General features: G+C 35.1%; 1 protein-coding gene and 1 non-coding gene across 3 annotated transcripts; both read right to left on the bottom strand.

Moving 5' to 3' along the window:
- Positions 1-3,403: 3,403 nt before the first annotated feature.
- TRNAL-CAG (transfer RNA leucine (anticodon CAG)) lies at positions 3,404-3,484 on the bottom strand. Its single transcript has one exon. It is a non-coding gene; the product is annotated as a tRNA-Leu (tRNA).
- A 458-nt stretch (positions 3,485-3,942) lies between these two features.
- Positions 3,943-10,514, bottom strand: LOC147547845 (nuclear matrix constituent protein 1-like). 2 transcript variants are annotated; one of them, XM_086671798.1, is made up of 9 exons: positions 10,050-10,417; positions 9,802-9,944; positions 9,193-9,402; positions 8,495-8,748; positions 8,101-8,371; positions 7,914-7,997; positions 5,261-7,251; positions 4,586-4,817; positions 3,943-4,475 (listed from the first exon to the last, which is right to left on the bottom strand). In XM_086671798.1, exons 1-9 carry the CDS (start codon positions 10,105-10,107, stop codon positions 4,251-4,253), a joined length of 3,468 nt encoding a protein of 1,155 aa, XP_086527924.1. In that variant the 5' UTR covers positions 10,108-10,417; the 3' UTR covers positions 3,943-4,250. The 2 variants fall into 2 exon arrangements, with proteins under 2 accessions (XP_086527924.1, XP_086527923.1); XM_086671797.1 differs by having other exon boundaries at positions 9,802-10,514.
- Between the last annotated feature and the right edge of the window lie 1,357 nt (positions 10,515-11,871).

Genomic DNA, 11,871 nt, shown 5'->3' with positions numbered 1-11,871 from the left:
ATGGTGGGAGTGCAGAAGAATGGTGGTGGCAGTTGGGGAAAAAGAGGGCAAGAACATAAAACCCTAAATCCAATCCAAGGAAAAGCGCTCTATTCCCTTCTTTTTTTTCTTTTCTTTTTTCCTTCTTTTTGAAAGGGAATGCATTAAACAACTAAACTGCTTACAAAACACAAAATAGAAATCAAGATTACAGAAATGAGGAATTGCGTAATATAACTTCGATCCGTTCAGCATTCGCCATTATGTAGCTTGCAAATCCAACAGCTCTTCTTGGAAGAAATATATATTTTTTATTTTAGAAACACGTCTGGTTGAATGAGAGATGAAACTTGTATCTGGCATCTTGTAACATTGAAAATGGATTAAACAGACACCTAAAGTTCAAAAAGGAGTCGTAGGTGTTTGTAAGAAGGAATCACAAAATGATTTCGGATTATCCCGCCAGTATTCTCCAAACAAAAAGACCATACCCGTCCGAGTCCTAAAGATAAGAAACTTCTTTTTTCTTACTGTGTTGGTCATTTATTACTTCAAATCATAATGTGCTAAAATCTCTAAATTTGGGTTAAGTTGTATTAAAAAAAGAAATCCCTCAATGACTTTTAGTGTATGTCAATAAAAAAAATCCCTAAATTTGTTGCCCCATAACACAACAATCAACCTTCATTTGAAGGTATTATGTACGGGAGTTCGAAGTGTTTCACAGCTTGAAATAGAACATTCATTATCAGGATGCTCTTTTGACGTTGCAGAGTTGACGTGATAGCGTATTATGTATTGATAGTTTGAGTACCTCTAACCGGTCCATTTCTCAGGTGTTGCGAAAGCATATATAATTACAAAATACGACGAATTGAATAGGTTTGAATAAAACCTTATGCACGTCATGCACCAAATATATAAAAGAATTTTTAGGTTTATAGTCCAAAAAACGGGTCCTAATAGTAGATATAATCCTCTCTAATCCTATAAAGGGTTTTAAAACCAAAAAAATAATATAAATGGATATCTAGTCCATTTGGTCTCATCTAGAGAGAAAACACAAATCTCTAGAATAAATATTATTTCATAATCCCTAATCTAACCTTTCCATATTTTATAACTAATTTATCTTCGAAATCTATGCATATATTTTTCCATATTTATCTCCCATATTTCTCTCCAATCATGTTTCTATTCAAAGTAAAGATATCTTCATTATTATCTCCCATATTTCTCTCCAATCATGTTTCTATTCAAAGTAAGGATATATTCATTATTTTCAGTAACGGAAACTCTTTATTTGATTTCTCTAAAACCGATTTAGTTGACAAACCTCCATTAAACTCAGAAAATCTTCTTCTTCTACATTATATTGCTGTCCAAATTCATCATTTATCAGGTTTAATACTTTCGAAATCTTTATAAACACCATTGTTAATATCTAATATTTCTTCTTATAACTAAAACCCTAATTATTTCGCTCTATTATAAAACGTATCAGATTTATGATACATATCTATAAGATCTGTTTACTAATTCATTAACTTCGAATGTATGATGTTTATTTTCTCTTTCTAAAATTTTCATAACTGTTTAAGATCTTTATGTTTATTCCTTATTCAATGATTTATAACTAAAACCCTAAAATTTTCATAACTGTTTAAGATCTTTATGTTTATTCCTTATTCAATGATTCCTTCAAAGTTAGTATGTTATGTTTGCATCCAGTGATAATATCATATTTCTTTAGATCTATGTTTAATCTTCTGTTGTTTTTGATATTTCGTGAGATCAGATTATCAATCATCAATCGAATGTTTGATGTTTATTTTCTTTCTCTCTTTTAAAATTTCATTTATGTTTTTGATCTTGATGTTTAATCCTTCAACTCGAGTTTGACATTATTGCAATCAATCATCATAGCAGATATCTTTAGATTTGTAGTTTAAGCTTAATGATATTCTCATTTTTTTTTTTCAGATCTGGTTTTCAATCCGTACGGATTTATGAAACATTTGTTCTTTCGTATGGTTACTCATAACAGAATTTACAGTACATGTACTGTATCGTAAATTACCACAATTTATAGTAAATTATGGGTAATTTATAGAACATTACCCGTGCTTTAACACCAAAACAGTACTCATTTCATTAGTAGAAATACTTCGCTTTACTATCAAATCTCGTGTATTTTGCAATAAAGTATATATAATTTACGTATATCTTCATGTTCTTACCATTATGTATACAATTTATGTATAAGTGCACATAAATTATGTATTATTATTTACCATTACGTGTACTTTTCACCCAAAACAGTAGCCTTGATAAGTTTACCAAACTACTCAAAACCTTCAAATGTTGTCAAAATTTGACAAACATTATATATAATTTACGAAACTGTACATGTAGTTTATAATACAATATATGATTTTTTTTTTCTTTAATGTATGTGTATTTATGTGTGTAGATTTGATATACCAGATGAAATTTCAAAGAGAATCATCAAATCAAAGTGAGTCAACGAAACTAATGGAGAGTACATGGATGGGCACCATTTTTGAACCAAAGAAGATTTTGTACTTTTTTTTTTGTAACAGAATGTAAAGGATGTGTAATGTAAAAAAAATTATGTGTCATGTAAAAGAAATTATGTGTAATTTATTGAACAAGACCCACATACATTTGATAAATTATGTTGTATACTTGACAAATGATGGTTTCCTCGTCATAAATAATTTATAATTTACGTATTTGTTTCATAATTTGTATTCTATGTGTATTTATGTATGAGTAAAAACGAAAACATATGTTGCTTTAATGCTCCCAGAAAAATATACTATTTCCAAAACTGAGAGTTAAGTGAAAGAGAGTGATATATATGTTTTGTATATTAACCCCCAAATCACGCTAAATTGATCCTAGAAACTATACTATTTCCAAATCTGAAAGTTAAGTGAGAGAAAATTGATTTGAATCGAAAAAAAATTACATAGTAAGAGAGAGAAAATTGATTTGGTTTCCAAATCTGTAAAGAGAGAGAAAATTGATTGGGTTACGATTTTTGTTTTGAATTGATTTGGAAATAGATTTGCTTTCCAAAACGGTTAGAAGATAGAGAAAAATCAATTTCGGATTTATAGTTAGTTGCTTTAAATCCCCTAAATCACGCCCACATTAGAAACATTCCAAATTCACCCTGGAAAATTAAAAATCCGTAGGAGGGACATGGGCGGCAGTTCTCTCATAAAGAATGGGTTATTATGTCCATAATGTAAAAGGACTAAATATCCATGTTTTGGGAAGATTGGATCATAAACCTTTTTTGAATATTATTTTGGTCTATATACCCACAGACCCTATATAAAAATAGAAATGTCAAGAATGGACATCATGAACCAAATATATTATAAAATAGATATGTCAAGAATGGGATTCGAACCCATGCCCTTTCGGACCAGTACCTGAAACTGGCGCCTTAGACCAACTCGGCCATCTTGACTCCTTGTATTAGTTTGGAAATTTTCCTTAATTATAAAAATAAAATAATCTACTATTTTAATAATAAAATTGAAAAACTATACTGGTTACTTAATTATAACGACAAATAATTTTCTACTTCAATAATAAAATTGAAAAAACTATTTTAATTTAATGTGACTACACAAATTAACAATGTCCTCTTAAAAAGTTTAGTCTCAAAATAGAGCACACAAATGCAAACAAATGGGTTAACTGTCGATCTTGAGAGCATGGACATATATTTGGTTTGAAGATTTTGCTTCTGTGATGCTAGAAGGTGAAACCATCTGTGCGAATTGTCCGTCCCATTTGGAAATTTGCAATCAGTAGCAGAAATTTGCAATTGCTACCGTAGAAGAAAAACAAGATTCAGACCTTCAACACAATATGAAATTTGGAAGATGGAGAACACATGTATAGATAAATGGGTCACCCAAGTTTTTGAACATTTCAGAAGAGCTTCCATATCACAAATAATAGAAGAGAACAACCCAATCATTCACAAAGCCTTGTCTCAGTATCCAAACTTTAAAGATAAATAAAAATCCAAGTCAAATTCTTTCTAGTCTGTAAAAGGAAAAATTAAATAGAGTTACAACAGAGGTTGGTTAGAGAGAGAGAGAGACCACCATCATCATCAATTGAACCAACCTGAAACAAGAAAACTACTTTCTAAATACCTACAGTTCCTCCAATGCCCAATTCAACCACTCCCACTGCTGCTTTTACCAGTCTGTCATCTCTACTCATGTTGTCAAGAAATTCCACACCTTCTTCCCTATGGAAGCCTCACCCGGTTGTAGTTCCGATGCATCATCATCATCTTCTTCTTCTTCCTCATCGTCCAGATCTCCATCTTCCCGCACTTCACTTCCGTATTCCTCTTCCTCGTAGATTCGAGCCCCTTCACTCACATCTACATTTTCAACCGTTCTTCTTGTATCGGCGATGCTGCCCTCATTCCCAGCCTCCTGTAAAAAATTACCAAGAAACACATGATGGAAAAGTAGAAGCAATGGGAACAAAATTAGAAATAAAAGATGAAAAGCAAATGAAAGAATAACCAGAAAAGGTTTATTACCCTGTCAACAACGAATTTCTGAACTTCCAGGATTCTCTTCATTGTGGTGACCTGTACCAAGTGTCTGCTTTCACCATTTTCATCGGCAACCGCTACTACTGACGGAGAAACATGAGTTTCAGGTCCATGAACTTCTTCATCCACAGTCCTATCATCACGATCAGTTCTGTTCCCCTTCCTTTTAGTCGGGGTGGGTGAGGTTCTCGATTTTTCTACTGCCGATGATCCCATCCTGCTCATTATTTAGAAATACTACTTAGAATACATAATCTCAGAATTCTAGACAAACTAGTTTGACTACTACTTTCAGAACGACAGAGAGTTATCCGCCGTGGAAAGGGTTAGGTAATTTGCTAGCTAACATTAAGATGTACATTTTCCATTGGAACCTCAAATGCCAGGACGCTTCCTAGAAAGCTCGAGCAAAAAATTGTGATAATTGGAGAGCCCTAAAGTCCATCACATTAGGAGCTGTCATAAACAAGTTAGGTGCAGGTTCTCTTACAAAAATATTATGAGACAGTTGTTATCATTCTCTAAAGCAAAATCAAGTGAGACTGACTGGTCGGACTGTAAATTTGTCAATCCTCCAACAGATTGACAACAATTGGTTGCAGAACCGCCAAGTATAGATACCCATAATAAAGATAAAACTGATCTAGACAATATACTTACTTTTTATGCGGCCTGAGATTGTATCGTTTCTCACCAGGAGTTTGCAACCCTGGATCAATTGTTTGCCGCCTCTTCCTGCGCCCTCCTGTGGTGACACTCTCTGAACGAGCATCATCACCATAATCTGCGTCTTTCTCACTGGTTGTGGTTCTAGAGGCTTGTGCATGGCTACGTTTCCGTCCAGCAGTTGTGGTTCCTTCATCTACAAGACTACTGTCTCTTTGATTTTCCCCAGGTTGAGTGGTATCTACAGGGGATTCTCCAAGGAAAGCTTTGGCATCTTCAACAACTTCTTTCATCGTGTGTGTTCTTCTAATACCAGGATACCGTTTCTTCCGACCTTTCCCCCTAGCATTCTTTGACTCCAACTGATGCGACTCTTCTGGAACTTCTTCTCCTTTACTCTCCATGTTGCTGTATACATCAAAAGAATCACTTGGAAGTCCAAACGAAGGTTCCGGCAAATTGGTTAGATCGCCTAATCTTTGTGAAGAGTCCACGTTAACTTGCACACTGGACTCTGGTAACTCTCCTACCAAATCTACAGAATCAACATTCTTAGTAGTTCTCTTAAGCGGAGACAAGTTTATTATTTTCGAGGTGCATTTTCGAAGCCATGACATGCGCCCCCCTGATGCGCTAGAACCTGAACTTGTTCCCAAAGGTGATATTTCATTATTTTTCTTATCAGAACCAAGATTGAACTGCAACTCTTCTAAATTGACTCCAGCTAGCCGGGGCAATGGGATGGCTTCATCCTCCATTTCTTGTAAACTTTGAATTTCAGAAAGAACAAACTCACTAATAACTTCTCCACAACTCTTGCAGCTCTTGTGCTTTTCAATCATATCCTTAAATTGTTGCCTTTGAAACTTCAGCTTCTTGATTAGGTTACTGAGATTTTCAATATCTTTCTGCATGTCGAGCTGCTGTTGTTCAAGGTGGTGCTTGTTTGCAGTAATCTTCTGTCTTTCCTTTTCAATCCTAGTTCGTTCAAGCTTCACGTCTTCCATTTCCCTTCCAGCTACTTCCCTTAAGTAGTTTATATTATTCAGATCCCTTTCTCTCAGCTCCTCGAATGCCTTCTCTCTTTCTTGTAGTTGTTTCTCCATTTCTTCTCGTTTATTCTGCATATTAACCTCAAGCTCCCTTTCCCTCAGTTCAAAATCACGTATCAAATCATCGTGTTCACTTCGTGCCTTTTCAGATAAAAGTGATTGTTCTTGCTTCTTTCTTGCTTCAAATGATTCTTTCTGAAGTCTGAGAGATTCTAATTCGCTCTGTACATAATCTTGAGTCTCGAGCTTCTCGCTTTTCAATCTTTCCTCTTCAGACTCCTTCAGTTTGTCTAAGCTTTCCCTCTCCTCTCTAACTTGTTTTAGCTCTCTAGCGATCTCAATTTTTTTCACATCAAGTTCCTCCCACTGCCTCTCAAAATTTTCCTTCTCATACTTCAAATCTTCATGTTCCTTCAAGAGTAACTCCTCTTGATGTTTGCACCTAGCTATTTCCTGTTTCAATTCTGATTTCAAACGCAGATGCTCTGTCCTCTCTTCTTCAGTCACTTTGAGTTTTTCTTCCTCTTCCTGTAACCGCAACTGTTCCTCCCGGATATCTGCACTTCTCTTCTCAAGTTCTGCTCTGAGATTCTGCAAGCTTTCTTTATCAGCTGCCATCTGTTTTTTCTCCTTGTCCAAGTTTCTCTCCTCAGCCCTAATAGACTTCTCTCTCTCCCTCAAATCTTTCCATTTCGATTCAAGGTCTTTCTCTTTCTCCCTACATTTCTCAGTTTTCTTTTCCAAAGCCTGCTCTCTTCTCCCGAATTTTTCCTCCTTGTGGTTGATTTCAGCTTCCTTTTGCTCCACTAAAATTACCTTGTTTTTCAGCTCAAAGTCCAGATCTTTTCGCTTTTGATCCAATTCCAGCTCAAATTCATGCTTTTTGGATTCTAATATGGCACTGTGCTCGTCAAGAAGCTTCTGAATCTCGACCTGTAAGAGGTTGATGCAACAAAAAAAAAATTAATCTCTACCAAATAATATATCAGAATTCTATACTACTCAGATTCGACAACTCCACTATAGACAAAATGCAATGTACAAAACGTTGGAACTTCAGATACTAACACACATGAACAACCTCGGATACCGCCTATAAAGATCAACAATCAGACCTTTTGGATGCAATGATCATGGAAACATTCATAGTTGATCTTCAACTGACTAAATAGTGAATCAGTATAAAGAATCCAAAATGCATGTGGAATATGAAACTGTGCACAAGTAGAAAGGAATGTCTCTTGCTCACGATTTGAGAAATCGACACGGAGAGTATTTAATTGTTTATTCCACATGAAACGCCTCATACGTTTATTACCCAATACCAAGCGCTGGTCAACGACATTTCATTACTCACCTCTCATAGAAATTGGCCAACTATCTCAATGTCATGCTGATTCTTTAAGCCAACAAGGAAATCTAGCATGTATCCTTAAACAAAATTAAATAGTTATTAACCATGCAAAAAAGCCACTACGACTTTTAACACATACAAGATTACCAAATCAGGCACAACCATCTGACAGAGAAGATGTGCTTCTAACTGCAAGATGCACTCAGATATTCTATAAACAGATGACACAAATTTCACTCACTCTTTCCCGGGCTTGAAGCTGTTCTTCTAATACAACCAGTTCCTTCTCTTTAACCTCTAGTTGTTGTTTGACAGCATCAGCTTTCTGCAAGAGAATAAGAAAAGGGAAGGGAGAAGAAAAGGTAAAACCTTGATGCTTATCTGAAAGAGTAGATGACTAAAAATTTGGCACCAGCTAAGATAAATACCTTCTCTTTTCCAACAAGGTTAGCTAGTCGTATGTTTAATTCATCTTCTTTCTTTTTCAAATTTAAGCTTGTTTCTTCAATTCTCTTTTCGGCCTCTTCTATATTCTTCTCCTTCTGCTTAAAAGTCCTCTCAATCTCATTTGCTCTCTCCTCTCGTTGATTCAGAGTTCTCCGACTATCAAGCAGTCGTTCTTCTCGCTCTCGTAGCTTACTTTCCCATTCTCGCATTTCTTCCCTTTGTGTATATATAGCTTCCTCATGCATTTCTCGTCTGAAAGAAGGTAAAAAAATTTAGGAAATTTTACTGACTCACCCAAAGGAACAAGAATCAGAAGTTTGAAAACTGTGAAAATAAAATTCCAGTAATAGGACTGTCTAAGAGTCAAAGGCATACTCAGCATTAAAGGACTGACGTTCACCCCGAAGTGCACTCTCACGAGCCTCCACCTCCTTCGATTTCCTCTCCACTTCCGAAATCTTTCGAGTTGCCTCAGCCAGCTTGGCATCAGCAGCGTGTAGCTTCGCTTCTACATCCAAAGATTTCCCACCAAGGTTAGCAACCAAAGCATGGGCTTCTATCATCTTTGCATCAGATGTATACTTGATCTCTGCAGATTCCGCCCGCATCTCATGCAAAGCCTTCTCAAGCTGCACAAAGGACGTTCCGGAAGGATGAGAAAACCACAAACACTGATTTAAGAAGAACGAGAAACTACCTCTTCTTCCTTCAAAATGGATATATCTCATCAAAATGAAAATACACGTCAACATACATTCGCTACAGTTTTCATAAATACATGTATATGAATGAAAAGGCAATAGGCAGCTCAGTTTGTAACAGGCAATCCTAACCTAGATTGACATAAACAACAAAGCGTACATATGGCAGAGAATTGCCAACTGTTACATGATAAACCATGACAAATTAACTCGAATTATATGCAAGAATTAGATAGATAGATCGTTTGGCATCGTTGAAATAGTGCAAAATTATATTTTCCGATATCCAAATAACTCGTAACTAAAGTTTCTACCATATGACAAAGCTCAAGGATTTTCACCAACTTAACCAGCTTAAAATGGAGAACTTACATCAGAAACGCATTGCTTCTCAACCCCCAAAGCATTCCTCAAATTTTCTTCACGCTTTTCCACTTCGGATATTGCAATGGAGTGCCTTGTCTGTTCCCGTTTGAGAATCTCCCGAGCTTCTGCCAGTGCCTGACAGAGCTCTTCATTGTTTGATGTCCATTCCTTCTTCTCAATCAGGAGAAGACCCATATTGTATTGATATTCGAAAAGCTGCATAAAAACTCAACAATCAAATTTGAGGAATCCTAATTACTAACTTGAGTACATGGCAACATTATACTAAATAATGGGCGAACTTCATTTACAACCTAGACTCTGACCCACTTTACTTCACAACAACAATTCAAGTAAAATAATAGAAGTTGAAGAATTCTACTGTTTCACTTGGTCCACTTCACCCATACTAAGATTTCCAATTGTCAGAAAAAAGAAAAGGTCAAAACCTAACAACTTCAAAAAAAAAAATTGCAAGAAGAACAACATTTTCCTACAACTAGAACAAAGTAAATCAACCCACCAACAGAAAGTTAGTAAATTACCCAGATTTTAACAAAAAGAAGTAAATTTATCAGTTGACACCATTAAAGATAGAAAAATAACTTCACAAACCTCTTTTTCAAGCTTTGAAACCCTCTCAATTAGGGCTTCACGGTCCTTCTTCTCCAAAGAAGCTTCATCCAATAAACCTGCTTCTCTAAACTTCCTCCAAACTTCCATATCACCATCACCATCTTTATTTCCTCCATTTTCTCCTAAAAAACTCACAGGTGGTGAAGTAATTTCAGTATAAGTACCTTTCCCCTTTATAAGACTACTACTACCATCAGTATTTCTAGGGTTTTGAATTGTTGACCCACCACCGTTCCTGTGAGGAGTTAATGACCAACTTCCTGATTTCTTCTGTGGACTAAACATCACGAAATTTTCTTCTGTTGCTGTAATTTCACTCTACAGTTATCAGATTTCACCTTCATAAGAGAGAAATGAAGAACAAGAACAACAAACGGAAAAAAAACAAAACCAAGTTACGGAAACATTTTTCTTTAGAAACCCTAGAACTAACACACTGAAAATAACCCTAACCGGGGTTTGAACGGAATTCTAAACTACCGGTTAATCGGAATGATTAAATCCGTAAACAAACAAATCTCTCTCTCTCTCTCTCTCTCTCTCTCTCTCTAGACTTCTCTATCTGTTTATCTGTAAATCCTTTTCTCTTGACCGCAGTCTTTTTCCCACTCTCTTCCAATTTACAACATTCCTTAGTTAGAAAAATTACACAACTACCCTTCTCTCTCACTCATTTGTTTACAGTTTCTTTCGTTTTAAGTGGGGGTCTTTTGGTAATTTGAGTTACTCGACTTTCCGTTTTAGCACGTGCATTTTCTAGTTTTGTACTGAGAAAGGACAAACATGCCCCTCATCGTTGTGGCGGTGTAGATAATTTTGGTTAGGTTATTTGTAATTAAGAATGAATTGTAGGGGTAATTAAGTAATTGAGTTAGTTTCCACTGATGTCAGATTTAGCTCTTGAGTATATTCTGGCATAAAATTGCTTAGGTGTGCTGTCAAGATAAGTCCAACGGTCATATGGAGCTACATTAGTATATATCTTTCACTACACGGTGGATGGTTTATAATATAAGTTGGAAGAATAATTCAATAAATAATAGTATTTACTTAATTCGTTATTCACTTATTCTAATGGTTTATATTTTCAAAAAGATAACCTAATTATTTTAAAAATTCATCATTCATCTAACATGGAACCGTAAGTCAATTCTCACCTCTATAGTTCCTATTCAAATAATAAATCTTTATATTCTAGTTAAAATCTATTTCGAAATAAAAATTTGATAACTGTGCAGGTTAATTTGAGATAAATCTAAATTATTTAAGGATATTGAGCGTTCATTTTCATTCTCAAGGTTTGACTTATTTTTATTTTTAGTGGTGTTTTTTTAGTTAAATCGTAGTTAAGTGGAGGTTATACTAACGACACATGTGAATAAGTGATACGTGACAAAATTACCAATCTTATATCAGTATGATGAGAAGATGTCATTTCACCCATCACCACCACAGCTACCTTCACGGGTTCGGCACAACCATCATCTTCGTATTCTCTTTTACCGAGCACCATCACCACTATCTTCGTCCACCCCTAACAATTATCACTACGGTGGTTGTGGTGAAGAAGAAGATAAAGATCATTGTAGCGGCAGTGGCTATCAGTATAGGTGATGAATGCTGAAAATGATAACAACGGTAAAAGACATGGTTTCAGTTGGAATTGTCAATGTAAGGAGTTATTTTGTCGTAAGTAAATGTGGATAATTTTTTTTAATTGAATATCTCTAAAAGCCACATAAATAAATCAATTAATTTTATAGTCAAAATATAAATTTTAAAATTTTTCTTGTTGAATTGAAGAATGTTTTTAATACAGTATCTATAAATTTTAGAATTTCATAGTCAAAATATAAGTTTTAGTGTTTCTCTTGGGTGTTGCAATGGAAAATGTTTTTTAATATGTATCTCTAAATGACCCGATAGGAAAAAGACCACTTAGATATCTATTTTTCACACACGACACTCTAGATCTTTACAGTTTTTCTTTAGGGTTGCATTGGAGAGACTCTAAACAAAACTTACCCCTTTGCAACAACAAAAAAAAAC

The sequence above is a fragment of the Eschscholzia californica genome, unplaced genomic scaffold (assembly GCF_041429995.1).
Source record: "Eschscholzia californica isolate CP2 unplaced genomic scaffold, dmEscCali1.0.p SCAF_3, whole genome shotgun sequence".
In the NCBI taxonomy this organism is placed as follows: domain Eukaryota; kingdom Viridiplantae; phylum Streptophyta; class Magnoliopsida; order Ranunculales; family Papaveraceae; genus Eschscholzia; species Eschscholzia californica.
Note: the sequence above shows the minus strand (reverse complement) of the source record. Positions and strands in the feature narration are given on the sequence as shown.

What these genes read in the sequence shown, in the direction of transcription:
- LOC147547845 (XM_086671797.1), bottom strand. Translation starts at nt 10,107, where the DNA reads ATGTTTAGTCCACAGAAGAAATCAGGAAGTTGGTCATTAACTCCTCAC. An exon ending in CGTCAGTCCTTTAATGCTGA is followed by an intron (nt 8,372 to 8,494) that starts GTATGCCTTTGA and finishes ACCTTCTTTCAG; the next exon opens with ACGAGAAATGCATGAGGAAG. An exon ending in AGCTTCAAGCCCGGGAAAGA is followed by an intron (nt 7,252 to 7,913) that starts GTGAGTGAAATT and finishes AACCTCTTACAG; the next exon opens with GTCGAGATTCAGAAGCTTCT.